The sequence below is a fragment of the Fistularia commersonii genome, chromosome 16, assembly GCF_037954325.1.
Source record: "Fistularia commersonii isolate RoL2024-O1a breed Wild chromosome 16, RoL_Fcom_v1.0, whole genome shotgun sequence".
In the NCBI taxonomy this organism is placed as follows: domain Eukaryota; kingdom Metazoa; phylum Chordata; class Actinopteri; order Syngnathiformes; family Fistulariidae; genus Fistularia; species Fistularia commersonii.
Genome location: NC_141299.1, coordinates 8288800 through 8305504, shown reverse-complemented (window position 1 = coordinate 8305504; position 16705 = coordinate 8288800). Strand labels below are relative to the sequence as shown.

The following is a 16705-nucleotide window of genomic DNA, read 5'->3' as shown; positions in this document are numbered from 1 at the left end:
TATCGTACTCATGGCAATTGTCTTCTCCGAGTTTGTATTCACGTCGATTGCAAAAGAAACAAAAAAGTCCTTATTAGCCAAAGTCCTTGCATTCTTTTCCTTTTAGAAAGTCCTTCCTTTTTGTTTTTGATTATTCAACAAGGTGCCTTACTAATGCACAACAGAGCACAATAGTAACAAGAAATAGAAACTTTGTGTCTATGGTACTAATTAAATACCCGCATCAATATAGAGAAGAGAGAGAGACAGGGGGCAATTGGGTCAGAGAGAGAGAGAGGAGGTAGAAAACGAAAGATAGAATGAAAGATTTTCTGCTGCTTCACAATGTGTCCAGTTGTGTGTTGGAAACATTTTCTTTTTTATTTGTAGCACAGGTGTGGTATCTTTGTTGCTTGAGGTTTGGTTAAAGTATGCCTTGAACTCTGAACCTTTTTCTAATTAAAAAAAAGGATATTTCAATTCAGTTAAAAGCTGATTGTTAGTAGCTATGGCACACACCGCCACCGCTCGTCATCGGTGGGCTGCACTGTAGCTGTGTGTGAACCTAGTACCATATTGTCTGATTAGAATTAAGGCAGTAAGCATTGGCACAAATTATTGTAGCATTTTGACATGTGAGTGTGGTGTCTGGCTACCAAAACCCCTTATGCGGGAATAAACCGGAGATTTAGTTTGGATCACATCAGTTAGGAAATGAGATGGATTGATGAAAAGAAATCGCTGTTCCAATTTTTGAATGGGTTGATTTGACAAATTATGAAGCCTCCAAAAATAATGTGAATTGAACCCCCCACTGCACCGATATTGTGTCTGTTTCAGGATGTCTTTCTGTTACATTTTACTCTGTTGTACTTTTTTGTCCCCTCTTCAAGCAATTTATGTAAATTGTGGATTCTTTAATATTTGGCCGAGCTAAATAAATCCCTGTCTTTGCAAAATCCCTGTGGTCTCAGAATTCAGTTGAACCATCCCCCTCCTCCGGCCTCACCAGTGCTGGTTGGATGAGGAACAACAATAGGATAATGGTTATCTATTGATTTGCCTTCAAAGAGCTGCAAGGGCCTGAATGTGTTGTGCCATGACTTCTCCTCAGCTTCTAGTGGCTCTTCCCACTTTCCCCAACCAGGACCCCGTTTCTTCTGGAAACAGGTCTCTGCTGTGGACAGTGGGGGGCACTGTTGCTCTGCCAGCATTGTCAAGACATAGAGAGGTGTGATGCTGCTCCTGTTATGAGGCCTTTTGTCCCCATCGCCGCTGGCTTCCATGTGCTCCTCTTTCATTCTGCTTTTCTTATGCCGCTGTAATGTAGTTGGCAGGTTGCCCAAGCGTGTTTTTGTCGCTTGATTCTCAGTTATTGATCAGAGGAAAGGCTAGCAGCAGAACAAAGAGCATGTCCAGACATCTCACCCGCCTCTCCTGTTGGTCAGAGAAACACAGACTCTAGGCGCAGGCTACAAGTAACAATGACATGTCTCCCTACAGGCCTCCAAAATCTGTGCAAAAAAATAGACCTGGGCCTGGAAGACCTGAGTATCTGCTGCAGAGTGTCTTGATTTTCACCTTCAGGAGGGGTCAAGGCCCAGCTCCCTCTGTCTGCATCGATTCATTTTTCAATTCATTAGTTTGCCGTATGATCAGGCTGAGCTGCTCTCTGAAATGGCTGGCCATCAGGGAATACCTTTGGCTGAGGAATGAAGGAGACTACAGGAGGAGGGGGAGGTAGAGGCAGAGAATTGGAAAGCCTTGTTGTTTTTTTCATAGGCTGCGTAGTTTTCTTTATGACAGCCTTGTGTGTGCAGTATGGGGCTTGGATAATAAGGCTGTGTGCTGTTCTGTCAGATTTATTGCCGTTCTTTCGCCCTTGTTGCTTCCATGTGCCAGTGTAGTGGGGATGAGAAAGTGAGTAAAGAGGCAGACACAAAGAGGTGAGTTGGGAGAAAAAGCAGAATCAGTGGCTACTTAGGTTGTGAAGGAGGCCAGCGTGTGACTGATACTGTCCAACAAAAATTCAAATCTTTGGTGTCTCTTTACTTTTTCAGAAACAAAGATAAAGATGATTCTTTTTCAAAAAAGACTCAATCGATGATTGTCCTTGTGTGAGTTATACAGAGTGGACCTGACTTCACAAATCACCTTCAGATTATGCTTGTTTCAGGTGAGAGCTTGAATTTTGACTGACAAAAAAGATGATTGCATGGCACAAAGGATTTTTGGACAGAGGACACATTCAGATGGTCCAGGCCAGGTGGGGTCATCAGTGGCAGGTTTCACTGCTAAGTTCCCATGCCATTCTGTTTCAACCTGGGTCCCTAGTCCTCTGAAGTTCCTCTCCTTCTCTCAAGCCTTTGAGAAGGTGGTGGCAGATGTGCCCGGTTGCCCAGAGCTGGTACCATGGTCATCGTGCCAGCGGTCCACACAACGACGCCGTGCATTCATGAAGAAGTTGCTGACGGTGCTGAGCTCCAGGCCGAGCTGCTGGGAGATGGTGATCTGCATTTCCTTGGATGGGCGCTTGTTTTCCTTGAAGATGGCGATGAGAGTGCGGCGTTGCAGGTCAGTGAAGACCAGGCGCTGTTTCTTGGGCGCTGTGTTGCGGTCCTTGTGTTGTTCCTGTTCTTTACGCTTGCAGGCTTGGTGTGGATGGCAGCGGTGGGAGGGATGGGGATAAGAATGGGGAGCAAAGAGGAAAAAGAGAGCACAAAGCAAGGTAAATATACAAAAGTGGTTATTTACTTCACCAAATAAAAAAGACAACAGGTGAAGGGGAGTTGAGTAACTAAATGTTTCAATTGCCAATACTTAAACACTGGTAACTAGTTTAGACACCAGGAGAGATTCTAAAGCTCCATCTCTGTTGCCATATTAAAGTTGATTTAAAGCTAATCTATTCGCCCTGCCCAGTGGGAATATTCCTTCCATCCTGCAGAGTGCAGACAGGGAGCCAGCCTGCGGTGAGAGAAAGATGGGCTAAGTTTGGGGGGGGACTGTTGCCTGCTGGCTGGAGACACTGCTGTTTGATTCAATATTAATGCAGTTTGAGTCGCAATGGGGGACTGAGTGACTGTTGCACAAAAGTAAGCATTTTGTGTGGGTGTCTATATGTGTCTGCATGTGCATGTGTGCGTGAGTGTGCGTGCGTGTGTGTGTGTGTGCATATGCATGTACGTGATTTATATGAGAGACTAAGGACATTTAGATGCAAAGAAAAGACTAGAGAGAAAAAGTTGAAAAAAGGAAAAGAAAAAGTAGTGAGACTGTGTTTGTGTGCGTGCGTGCGTGCGTGCGTGCGTGCGTGCGTGCGTGTGTGTGCGTGTGTGCATGCATGCATGTGTGTGTGTGTGTGTTTACGAACCAAAGAGAGAAGCTGAGAGAAGCTAAGGAAAGGGGAGGGGTGGCGAGAGAAGGAGATATTGACCGACTTTGCTGTAGGAATTGGGGGTTCTCTATAGGGACTGAGGTCAGAATCCCCCCCCCCAGCAGGTCTACAGTCTGCTACTTCAAACAGAGCCTACTGGAGCCCACTGGAGCCCACTCTATTGAGCTCTGAGAGGGTATTTATAACCCAATCCCCCAAACCGTCCACCCCACCCCCTCAAACACAAATACTTGAGAGGCACATGCACCAACTGCTATAAACCCCATCCCATACATGAAGTAATTTTCAAAAAAGAAAACACTGAGTGAACTCTTTTACCCCCGGGACCCACTGGTGAAAGCAGCAAGTGCTGAAATTAATACTTAATAGAATGTTGTGTTGTGGGAAGGTTTGTTGCAGAAGAAGGGAAAGAAGCAGGCAGACAGGTGCAAAGTAAAAGGCATGAGCAGCCCAGAGGTGACGTGGAAGTTGTGAGGAAGGTTAAGGCAGCACCTCTGCAGTCACACACTCCCCCGCTGTCCAAGGATCGAAGCCTACCAGAGCAGGCTGTGTGTCCCTTCAGCTTCCCTACTGTCTCAATAAAATGAGGGCAAATTGAAGACAGAAAGGGAGAGCGATACCATCCCTATGGGGTTTCCACATGCTGCCATGTATTGTCTACACACCTTCATAATGTCTCACTCTTGTGCTATGCGTGTGTGTCTGCGTGTGTGTCTGTGTGTGCGTGTATGTATGTATGTATGTGTGTGTGTATGTTTGGGGGTGGTTGTGATTATGCTGAAGTGGCTGGAGTCAAGCAGTGGCACTGTGTGTCTAATTACAGTGGAACAGAGCCCATTGATCATCCATTGCAGTCCAATCTGTTTACTACAGATGTCTAACCTGCACACAGGCCCATCCATCATATTCGCATTTCATATCAACACTGCAGCAACACAAACCCAGCAAATAGAGACATGCTAATAAGCAATATACATATTTTGCTTTACCACCTGGTTATATGTATACATCATCCATTCCATATTAATTCTTCGATTCGCTGAGAAGGAACAAGGTTATGTCTTTTAAAGAGTTAAGTCATATCCACGGGGGCTCGCTGAGTAAAGGCTTAGCATCTCAGATGTTACAGGACAAGTCATTTAAGAACGTCACAAAGCTTTTACAAAGCACACCCCCCCAAATGACAAACACACAACAATATCCCCCTTTCCCATTTGCTCAAAGCACAACAAAGCACATCTGAAGCCCTGAACACGGAGACACTCACCACTGACAAAATTCCAAGCGAAAAGAAATAGTTACGGGCGAATACCACCAAGCTGACTCATTACAATGTATTTTATTTGCAAATGGATCCACATGTCATTCATCAATATGACGTCTTTGCGACTACATTCTATTCCAGTAGAAAGATGTGAAGAATTCATTTTGAAAAGGTGATTTATTAGTTGCTGATCCATTCAAACTAAATTGGGGGACAGATAGAAATGCATGTTTAAGGCATTTTTTTTTAGATGCACCTGAATTACACGATGGAATGTGTAACTTCAGAGCATCAGTTACTACTGACTGATAAAATACAAATTCAATGTTCTGCTGAGCAAAGTCGTATTAAAGCACCAAACAGTTAAAAGATGTGACGTGACATAAGGCAAAAAACATCAATCTCCTCTAAAAAAATCCCAATGAAAGGATCATCAAGAGAATGTTTATCACTTAGGTAGTAAAAGCAATTTTCAAGAAGTGCCTTCTGTCTCAATTTTTCTGCTTCAACTTACACTCGCACCCAAAGAAGATAATATTAGAAAAGTACAGGTATTACTCCACGGACACGGTGTATACTTGGCGTATACTTGCAGTGGATCAAATCCACTGAATAAGAAGAATCACAACTCTCCCCAGCAAAGGTGTGCCATCCCCTCTGGCTTGTACTTGTGTGGAAAAGGATTTGTTTCCCAGCAGGACAATGTTCCTAAACATGAAGCGAAGCTCCACACAAGGCCTGTTTGAAGTCTACGAAAGGCGCAGTTTAGTACCGACATGCACAGCTTTGCCTCCACAGTCACCAAACCCGCACTTGGCTCAACATCTTTAGGAATGTGGGAGAAGGGAGGGAAAAAAAATCGTCAAAAGATCCATTCTCACAGACAAAAGCTGAAATCATGGGAATTTTACACTGTGTGAGCAATTAATGCCAGTGAGAGAGTGATTGATTTCCTTTCTGGGGAAACTATTAAATACTTCAATCACATTGCATCGTAACAGTGCTTGATGGATAAATATGTATTAATTTAATGTATTTATTTTTACCATCTGCTCCCATTTGTCCAGGTGCTATAGACAAGCTCACGTGCATATATTACAGAATGAAAATTGAGTTGATGTCTTAATATGCAGATTTATCTTCCATTTAACTGATCAGAACACCTGCCCAAGTGTTTCATCTTATTTGTTTTATTTTATTGGTTATTAGCTGGAGTCCGGAAGTGGGTTGGTTGTTTTGTTTTTTAATAGGAGTTAAATTATCTATCACTCAAACAGCCATTTACAGGTAGAAAGAATTGAAGAAGAATTTTAGCTAAAAATCAGAAGATTATTCAAGAATTCTATTGAGCCGCACCTGTACTTGGCGTACACACACTTCATCCTCCTTAACGCCATAAAAGTCTAGAGACATGGATGGTGGATTTTCTGGCAATTATGACAGAGACTGCGCGTATCGACGGCTTTTCAGGACGCGCTCGATCTCGTCTCCTCTCCCGCCGCATATTCTCGCCGGCGAGTCACGTCCTGCCTCCGGATCGACCGCCCGCTTGGCGCCGACGCGGCCGGCAGGGGTCGCTCTCGCTGCGGCCCCGGGGCTGAGCGGAGCGCCACAGCGCGCTGCCTTTGCTACAGGCGCTGGATTTAGTAATCAATATCGATCGATCGGTGAGGAAGGGGGCCCTGATTACTGAACCAAGCCCAGCATAGAAAAGAAAAAATCGATGATTGCAGCTTTTAGAGCTACAGTAGGCACCGAGCGGGGAGGCGGACACGAAGTCGCGCACAAAGAGCGCCGAACATGAGCGGAAATCCGGGTTTGCGGTTGTCCGTGCGGGACTCTGCCGGAGACGCGTCGCTTGCGTGGGTAGAGGGAAATTAGCGCTGACCTCCTTTGACCGGTTTCCAATAAGGTGGCTTCATACGTTTGGTTTAAAATAAACAATCCTCTGCATCACGGAAATGCAACCGTGAATGTCAATTGAGAGTGTGTGTGTGGGGGGGGGTGCCTTTGAGGGAGCGCTTAAAACCCAAAAAATTCTCATTTACCCTCAAAAGAAGAAAAAAAAGATATGTTCGGCCTTATTTTTTCTCCTTCACCACTTCCTCTTCTTCCTTTTTCCTCCTCCTCCTCCTCCGTGTGCGACATTAATATTCTTCGCTTCACGACAAACAGAGCGAGGTTAAGAGAAAGGCGCTGCCTGTTCGATATCGATCGATAGATTCGTGAATAATTCGTGTGTGAAATTCAGTTCGTCCAATTAATTATGCCTAGGAGGGAGGGGTGTGGGGGTGGGGCGGGAGGGGTCGTGGGTGGGTGGATTGGGAAGGGAGGGAGGGGGTCATGGGAGGGTGGAGGGAGGAAACGTGATCATCCACCCTGCTCCTTAAAAAGTGGGGAGAGCTTTTTTTGGTTTTTACCTGTCTCACCTGTGTTTGGGTTGTGTGTGATCTCGCAGCTGCGCCCCCCCCCATCCCTTCCACACACACACACACACATTTTCCCCGAAGATGTGAGTCCATCTCGAGCATTAATCATTTATTGATCAATCGTTGCCCTTCCTGCTCATAATGAGAAAGTCAAGCCGCCTGTTATTGTGCCTCTAGAAAAGCATCCCAACTCTCTCTTTCTTTCTCTCCCTCCACCCAGAAAAGAACCAGACGCACTCAGCGTCAATTCATTTACCGATAAACATGTTTACCGGTTCCGGTCGCCACTCCCGCTCTCTGTTTTTTTTCCCCTGTCCCCCTTTCCATCTCATAACTACAATGTTTCGTATGTAAAACGCGGCGTGCCTAGTGTCTTTTTGGGGTGATTTGTGAAGAAATAGTATAAAAGGAGTAAATGGGAGTGATTGATGGCAGCGGGTCCCTCCTTCCGGTGTCGGGCCTTCTCCCGCCGGGTCAAACGGCTCGATACTCCTCCGTGTAATGAGCGGCAATTGGTGTTAATATACTGATAAAGCGACACCATTTGTTTATTTGCCTTCTTCCTGCGACTTCGCTGCAAGGCATCACTCTCAACTCCACGGTCACACTCCACCTGAAACCCCAAGCCCACCCCACGCCACCCTCCCTCCTCCCGCAGCACTGGCTTTACGTCCCTCCCCCCAATATCAACTCGCACCCCACTTTTTCTCATATCGAAAAAAAAAACAAATTTGTTTTGTTCCCCTGAAACAAACGTCAAAATTTGGCGACACACTGGTGGATTCTACTCAATTACACAGTGCTTACATAGTATGAAATAATGTTAAATTGTCAGTAAAGTATGTGTGTGTGTGTGTGTGTGTGTGTGTGTGTGTGTGTGTGTGTGTGTGTGTGTGTGTGTGTGTGTGTGTGTGCTTTCTTGTCTTCTTTTCTTGTCTGAGCCGACACTTTTATACTGAAAATAGTTAAATAGTTCCAATTGCAATAAGTACCGTGGGGAAGGAAAATAGAATATTGGGCGATATTTTTTATATATATATATATTCATTTATTTATATTTATCCTAAAACATATGAAGTGATGTTTCCAGGCTTTGTGTTTTCTGGGCCTGATTACTTTGAGGGTCTGAAAAACATGTTGGCTCTTGAATTCCATTTTAGGTCTGTTTTCGTTTGCTGAGAATTTCGACGGAGTATTTGTGTACGAAGTTGTTTAAAACCGTAGGATCCTCCCTCGTTTTGTTCAACCCCCGCCATAAACGCATCGCATAAACACATCTGGATTTTAACACTTCATTAAAAAAATAATAATAATAAAAAAGAAAGTCAAATGGTCATATTAAGCCTCTTCGTTAATTTCTGTTCCCGGGCCCTCTTTACGACAGTAGACGATCATTTCCGTTCGTGTCTGTTTGCAAGTAAAAAGTCCAATCTAAAATGGTAACTTTAAAAACATAAAATAAATCCCATCCTTCACTCGTACATTTCAATCACGTGTCTTATATCTCTTAACAGTACTTTAAAATCACAATAAGTAATAACCTGCCTCCAGCCTGAAAACTGCCACGTCATTTGAATTTTCTCCATTATTTGTTTTTTCTTTGCCTTTACTTTACTTTGCAAATGTGAATTCTGCTGAGAATAAAATATTTTACCTCATTATCAGCCCATTATTTATTTATTTCAGACTGCTCCCAAATCACCTTAATTATTCATGATATGAATATATAGCAACAGCGATAATAATAATGAATCCAATTGAATTTATGTCTGATGGTGTGGAAACACACACAAAAAAAATCATCTCAAAGTTCCAACCATCCGGTTGGAAATTCAATAATTCACAACGGCCCGGAGACGCGCCGAATTAAACAATCGAGAAGTTTTAGAACAACCTGCAGCTTGTTCGTTATTTTTAATAACGTGTAATAAACAGTGTATCTGATAACATCGATTCATTCATCAATTGATTTCACACTCGTTTTGTTCCTTTGTTACTCAGTGTAAGGTTTCCCAATCGGTATGTGTGTGTGTGTGTGTGTGTGTGTGTGTGTGTGTGTGAGTGACAGATAGCGGGTGTGTGTTTCTTGGAGACATGAAACAATTGCAGCCTGTTAACGTCATTTACATGTTTTTATTTTAGGTAATAAAACAGTGTTTTTGAATGTATTTATTTATTATTCATTATCTCGTGTTTCATTATAAAGAGCGTGAGTGTCCCTCGCGGTGTAATGTTTCAACCTCAAACAGGGGAATGGGTTTCCGTCAGGACCCTGGCAACTCTGCTTGGATCGCATCCTTGTGTTCTATTAAGCGCACCATTATCGGCCTTTTAATAACGGATGTACTGTCAGTGCGTCAGATAAACAGCCGTTTACGCACACGCACACGGACACACACATACATGAGGAGATTATAACACCCGGCTTGTGCCAAAAAAAGTAACCCATTTCTTGATTCCTTAATGTTAGGACATCTATTTTTATGTGACGAGGTCAAACTACTACAGCTCAGGTTTGCGCAATAAAACCACCGAGATGATCAGTTTAACTCTGTGTGTGTGTTATATTATTCAAATTATCTCCTAAAATGGCCACCGCATGATTCGGTTTGTGCGCGAGCATGTGCGTGTCCTGCATGAGCATCCCAATCTTACGTAACCGTGATCAGTACACACACACACACACACACACACACACACACACACACTCACACTCACATTGCTGATGGTGCGCTCCGCTTAACGTTTTAATTGCACAAGAGCCTGCTCTTTGGAACCTCACTTATGTAAACCAACGCAGATTGTGGCAGGTCAAAAGCCACAGGCGCACACACACACATGCACACGCACAGACACACATACACACACACCTGCGCGTGCGCATGTTGAACTGTCTCCCCTACAATCAAGAACGAAGAATGTTTTTCTTGTTTTCTTATAGTTGCATTGCTGCCGCTGCTGCTGCTGCTGTTGTTGTTATTGTTGCTGTTGTTGTTGTTGTTGTTGCCGTTAATGTTTTGTTTGTTTTCGTTTTTTTTGGCTCATGAATGGGGAGAGGGCACGTGTATTAACCCTTAGATGTCGTACGCGTGCATTCAGTCGACTCTGCCAGCAATTTGATTTAAAGGTCATTCTCTCCTATCGATCCGCCAGGGCGAGGGGGCGACGGAGGAGCGTAAGAATTGATCATCTAAAATACAAGAGACGGTGTTGGAGTCTGTACGGAGTCCAGGCTTCTGCTGCATTTATAATTGCAAAGACCACCCCCGTGCGATTTGGACCGAGGTGTGTGTATGTGCAAATGAAAAGAGAATTGGAACAAGGCGGCGGGGGTAGGTGTGTGTGGGGGGGTTCTTCTTACTAGGCTGGCCTTTTTTAATATTGTAGCGAGTCACGGATGTTAGGGTTTATGTTGATGCTTGTTTTCTGTGTGATTTTGGGGTTGCTGGAAATTTTGTGGGTGTGGTTTGGGGTGCAAGGAATTCTATTTTTTTGTTTTACTGGAATTGAGCGGGAACAGTTGTATTACGGGCTTGTGTGACGTGGCTGTGGCCAACAACAGCTATTGCTTATTAAAAGGACATTTTACCGTCAATCGGGTGTTTTCCCTGACTAAAACATTACAATATGATTGAATTATGGGGAGAATGAAGGAAGGACACTGTGAACTTAAAGAAGGACCTCATCGGTTACGAGGAAGGATGGCTCACTTATCACCCCGGCGTGCGTTTAAAACGGGGAGCCGTCTGTTCAGGGGAGAAATGGCGTTGCTTGCATGTTGAAAATTGGGGAGAGGGGGCTGAGGGGGGTGCATGGCTGCATGGCGCAGCTCCAGAGATGGAAAGCAGAGGTCGCGGAATGGAAATCGATACAGATTCAGGGCTCGCCAGATCGGCCTTAACAATATGGCGCAGACGCACTCTTCATCCCGATCACATTTACACAGGAGGAGGAGGAGGAGGAGGAGGTGGAGGGGGAGAGAGCGACACGTACGCAGTCTTGTTATGTGATATTCCTGCACAGTGAGAAGCCGTGGCTCCTTCTCACTCGAAGATCATTGCTCAGATTTCGGGTCTGCGTGTGTTTCTCCGCACATCCACTGCCCCGAGAGCATCGAGTTCAATCTATTCGGCCGAGGAAATAAAGATCGGACTTGTGCGTGATCCTCCACCTCCAGCCTCGGCGTGGCACCTAATGATGATGATGATGCGAGGCGTGAGATGTCATTTCATCCGCGCTGAGCAACGCCGAGCAAAACAGCCCGGAGCTATAACCTGAGGAAAAATGACCGTGGTTCTCCCACCAGAGGATTTCGTGCGCGGTGGTTTGTGCACGTTTCAGTACTTACAGCACACGTTTGCTGTGCTTAACGAACAAGGAGCCTCTGAAACCGCAGCTGTACTGTTTACTCCCCTATCTTCCCCTCACACATCAATTATTTAAGTGCCAATCGATCATTTCGCAAGCTTACATCAAGCCATCTTTTCATGAAAAAATAAATAAATCCCCGGTTTACATTATCCCGCATCAATCAGATCCTAATGATCTGTTCAATGGAACCCATTTCTGTGGTTTATATTACCTCAAAACCAAGTGTCTTTCTCGTGTTAATGTTAACATTCTAACCCCTAACACACACACACACACACACACACACACACACACACACACACACACACACACACACACACACACACACACACACGCACACACACACACAATGCGATTTAAACAGAATGCACGCAGCCGTGTGTGCGTGATGGACGTGATTGTAGATTGTAATATTGATCGATTGGTGAGAGCTGTTGGGCGAAATGACGATTTCTAGAACCCGCGAGAACCCCATTAACTCTGTGTGGGAAGAACCGACATCCTGATCCGGGCTCAGACCCGAGGGGATGGACGGTGGCGCTTCAGCACCTTGGACAGCTCCAGCACCCGAGGAGAAATCCTATTCGCGCTATCATCTCTGTTCATATAGGTAACAACACTATATACGTGTTTAATCTCATCTATTTTTTTTACTTTAATTTCAAAATAGGATGTAAAAAAAAACTTATATTTCAGGGCATCGTTGGGAAAATGTTAAAACGTGCGTATAAGGGAGTGATTCAGCCTCGGTGTGTGGAGGGGAAGGGAAAGGGGAAGGGGCTCAAGTTTACGGGGGGCGGGCGGGGGGGATTGGGGATGCCTACTGCACCGGGATTAGGCCTGTGTAAACTGCTTGTAGTCCTTTTGAACACGAGTGGAGGCCTCCCACCCTTGTCCTCGACAATGTTTTTCCTCTTTGTCCTGAGGGTCTTGACCTGCACACCCCGGATCGTGCTCTGGCCAGTCAAATGCTAATGAACCAACTGCGCTTTTTTTCTTTATGGCGTAACAGAGCCTGGTATGCAGGGGCACCTTCTCACTACAAAGACATCGCAAAAAATAATAATAATATTGAAAATAGTATTCCTATTTTTGCAGGATAAATGAGACTGTTCTGCAACCCGTCATGTTACCGTAGAGATAAATAACCCAGATGTGAAGTGCATTGTGTGATTTTTGCGCGTCACACACACACACACACACACACACACACACACACACACACACACCGAGCAAGAGAATGAGCGGGGACATCATTTTAATAACAGCTGTCCTCTTTCCCCTCTCACCGTCTCCAATCCACCCTCACCCTCTCTCCCGGGGAGAGACCAATGGGGGGAGAGTGCTGAGGCGGGATAATTGATAGATGCACTGGCTATCCTTATCGATCAGATTTTATTGACCCGACCAAATACATTGAGATGGAGTGTGGAATTCAACACAGATGCAAAGACGAATTGGTTTCATCGTTAGTGGGATCTTTAAACGCTTTCCAAACTCCACACCCGTGTCTGCCGTATTTGTTGCTGTACGGGTGGAGTCGTATGGATCCACGAAGGGAAAATACAAACCAATAAAAGCCACTCACGGATTTGGTACACGCTGCATGGAAATAGAGTCGAAGCCCGTGGGTCTTTGCCCTAGTTGCACTCAGCGTGAAGGGCACAGTCCCTTCAAAAGTAGGGGCTGGCCCATCTCTGCCACGCTGCGCGGTCGTGGAGTGGGTCGTCATGTGTACAGACACTGGCATTTTCACATTAGCCGAGCGGGGCTGCCGCATCGATTCGAGTGACTGTGATGAATTTGGAATAGTAATTTGAAGTTATTGATTGATGTGGCCGAGCGAGTATGGCCGAACCTCACTTTCCCCCCCAACCCGCCCACCCTCCTACATACACACACACACACACACACTCCCAGCCCACATGCGCACCGAGGATAATGGTTATTTTAAATGCAATAAGGGAAATGCTGCCTCACGCATTTGCATACAAGGCCTTCACCGTTTGATTTTCTTCTTCTATTTTATTTTCGGCCCAGCCCTCCCACGACCCCTTTCGCAGAAAAAAAAAACACTACGGCCACCCAGGTGATGATATTCCAAGTCACATTTGAATTATTCCGTGCTCCAGAGGTGCGGGGCACTATGTCACCCCCCAACATGTCCACTGATATCGGCGGGTTTTCTCTGGACTCGAAAGGTGGAAGATATAAAACCCCACAGCCCAATTAGCTTTAACAGCAGTGGCACTTAAAGAGACAATTGTGGAGTGTTTAAATCTTTATTTACCAGAACCACACTAAATACGCAAAGGAACAATTTACATGCCATTAAGTGCTTTTCAATAGGGCATCGACTGGAACTAAAATATGCCACTATATCTGCTTAATTGAAGTGTTGGCTGAAATACGACGCAGAAGAGTCGAGTGTCGCGCAGAAAAAGACTTCTAAAGGGCCTTTAACGCGCACATCAATCCCCACTTTTCTCTTTTTAAACCGATCTACCGTGAATCCAGTGGGCTACTTGTTTTTTGGACGCCGGGTGCCTTTTTGCGCGATATTTCCACGGAATGAATGTCCACAACGACACGGTTTTCCATCTTCAATCTAAACGCAAAATACAACGGCGACCACGTGATCGGGGTGCTGAGTAGACGACGGGGGGCCGAGAGAAAGACGCATCTGTTTGTGTCTCTGTCTGTTCGGATCCAGATCGATCATTTATCAACGCGCTGCTCTGAAACGGGACGCCTGGACCCGGGTTATTGATCCGATGGGGATGGGGGTGGAGGTCATGCCCCCCCCTCCACACACACACACACACACACACACACACACACACACACAACATGCACACACAAACATGCACACACAAAAATACACATATCCACTCCCCCACACCCGTCTGGCCGGAGACGACGCTTGTTTGCAACGACGCGCTCGTTTGATGTGGAGAAGCGCCATTTGTTGCCATTCCAAACGCAAAAAAAAAAAATGAAGTCGGTGTGTGTCATCTGCCAGACTGCCTTTGCAGCAGCTTTTGTTTTGTTTATCTCCCAGCCCTGTGTTTATACTATCACGGATCGTAGTATCAATCAAAATATAGATCCCCCGCCCCCCAACATTTAACACCCCAACTGTCACGGTGAAGTTTTACTCGATACAATCGACTAATAACTTCTAGTAATGTCTGTTTGAGCAGCTATTGACAGTCTCGCCACATTGACTTCCAATTGATCCCTCCACATCACTCAGGTCGTGGGGGGCTGTCTCGTCACTCACCTGCAAGCCTCAGTGCCGACATCCGCTGGAACTCGGGCTCCTGGAGCCACTTCCACATCCGCCTGAACGTCTCCCGGCCGGACTTGAGTTTACTCCACGGTTTAGGGTTCCGCAGCAGGTCGGACAGGGTTCCCTGGGACCGGCACAAGATCCTCTGCGCAAAGATGGCCTGGGGGATGCTGTAGCGCTTCAGCTCGGCCGTTATTCTCTGCGCCACCTCCTTCGTGTTTATCTCCTCCACCTGGCCGGAGCCGTTCCCCTGGCCGCCTCCCACCACCGTCTGCCGGTCTCGCTCCGACAGCATGGCGCCGTTCGCCTGCGAGTGCGGATGGCTGTGGTGGTGTATGCCGTTCAGGGACGTCATGAGCCCGGCGCCGTGACCCCCGAGACCCCGAGCCAGGTGCTCTTCGCCCCGGGACAGCATGGCGGCGTGGGACTCGAAGCTCCCCGAGGGAAGCATTTTGTCGTTGGAGAGGTGAGCACCAGGGCCGTAGGCGCCGAGCGACTGCTGCGAGCTGTGCAACGACCCCAGGCCGTTGGAGAGCGGGGACAGGGGCTGGCCCATGCCGGACATGTCCTTGGGGTAGTGGCCGTAGAGGTTACTCATGGAGGCGAGGCTGCGGTCGTCCCGCATCAGGGTGAAGCTGCCGCTGACGTTCCCGGCGGCGAGCCGCTGGTGCGCCGGGTGGTGGTGAGCGTGCGGGTGCGGGTGGTGGAATTTCTCCGACACCGTGGAGATGGGGGGAAGGTGCTGCAGCGGCGTCAGGGTGGTGTAGGTACTGCTCAGACTCATGCCGGAGTCGCACGACATGGTCATGGCCGGATGCAAGGGGCCAGACAACGCGTGGTCCGTGCGGTAGTCCCCGGCCCCCTCAAGGATGGAGGCCATGCTGGACACCATGGCCGAGCGTCCGTGCGACACCAAGTTCCGATGCGACGCCGACGACTGGCGCGCATGCGGGGAGTTCATCAAGTCGCTGGCTTGGTGGGAGTGGGACACGCCGTGAAGGTTTCCGATGTTTTCCATTGTAAGCTCCATCGCTGAGAGGATCTTTATTTCCACCCCTCTCTCGACACTCTCTCCCTCACGTCTCCCCCTCTCTGTCTCTCCCTCTCTCCCTCTCTCTCTCTGAGCGGCTCTCTAACTCGCACTCCTTTTCCAATAAATTTTCAACGATTTCAAAGGCGAGCCATTGATTGTAGTTGCCTCTCTGCGGTCAATCCAGCATGGTTTCAAAAGATCACTCCCGGATGTGCCGCAAAAAATGCCACTCACTCACACACACACATTCACGCACACACACACACTCTCACACACACACACACCACCCTCCGCTGTGTGTGTGTGAAGGTGTTTGCGCCCGTCCGGATTCCTCTCGCTCTGGAAGAGCCGTCCGCTGCACCCAACGCGCTGCTCCCGCTCTCTCCCTCTCTCTCTCTGGATGTGTGTATATCGACGTGCCCGCGCTCCCTGTTAAGGCGAGACGTAGCCTGTGCGCATGTGCGCGCCCCCGCGAATCCTCGCGCCCGCGGACCCCTTCTCTGACGTCACCGACCCCCCACCCCACCCCCACCCCCACTCTTCCATGTCATGGGGTTGCACTTCATGTTGCAAACAGAAGCTCAAATTCCTGAAAAAGATTGCATTAGACATTCACTCAGATAAAACGCACACGCGGCTGATCATGCACGCCCCAGCAAAGTGCGCAACATTTACTTTGAGACGGATAAGAAAGACGCGCCGCTTGTTTTCTCTGATTAAACCGTTTGACAAGACGCCAAGGGTTGCATGTGATTTCTCCGAGTTAAATATTAATGTGTCAAAATAGACCACGGGTGTGGAGAAAAGAAAAAGAAAACAGTATCCCAGTTTTTTCATGGGCGTGTTCGAGCATCTATAAAGTGACTCTTATACAAATGTCACACAAGATGATGGTTGACGCGTCACTATTTCGGTCCTTTTTGAGAACTTTCCCAACTAA

The 16705-nt window shown here is 46.8% G+C and overlaps 1 protein-coding gene across 3 annotated transcripts; it reads right to left on the bottom strand.

Moving 5' to 3' along the window:
* Positions 1–2060: 2060 nt before the first annotated feature.
* Positions 2061–15762, bottom strand: onecut3a (one cut homeobox 3a). 3 transcript variants are annotated; one of them, XM_086161552.1, is made up of 4 exons: positions 15644–15753; positions 14720–15613; positions 11660–11670; positions 2061–2630 (listed from the first exon to the last, which is right to left on the bottom strand). In XM_086161552.1, exons 1-4 carry the CDS (start codon positions 15748–15750, stop codon positions 2338–2340), a joined length of 1305 nt encoding a protein of 434 aa, XP_086017678.1. In that variant the 5' UTR covers positions 15751–15753; the 3' UTR covers positions 2061–2337. The 3 variants fall into 3 exon arrangements, with proteins under 3 accessions (XP_086017678.1, XP_086017676.1, XP_086017675.1); XM_086161550.1 differs by having other exon boundaries at positions 14720–15753; XM_086161549.1 differs by lacking the exon at positions 11660–11670 and having other exon boundaries at positions 14724–15762.
* Positions 15763–16705: the final 943 nt, after the last annotated feature.

What these genes read in the sequence shown, in the direction of transcription:
- onecut3a (XM_086161550.1), bottom strand. Translation starts at nt 15,750, where the DNA reads ATGGAAAACATCGGAAACCTTCACGGCGTGTCCCACTCCCACCAAGCC.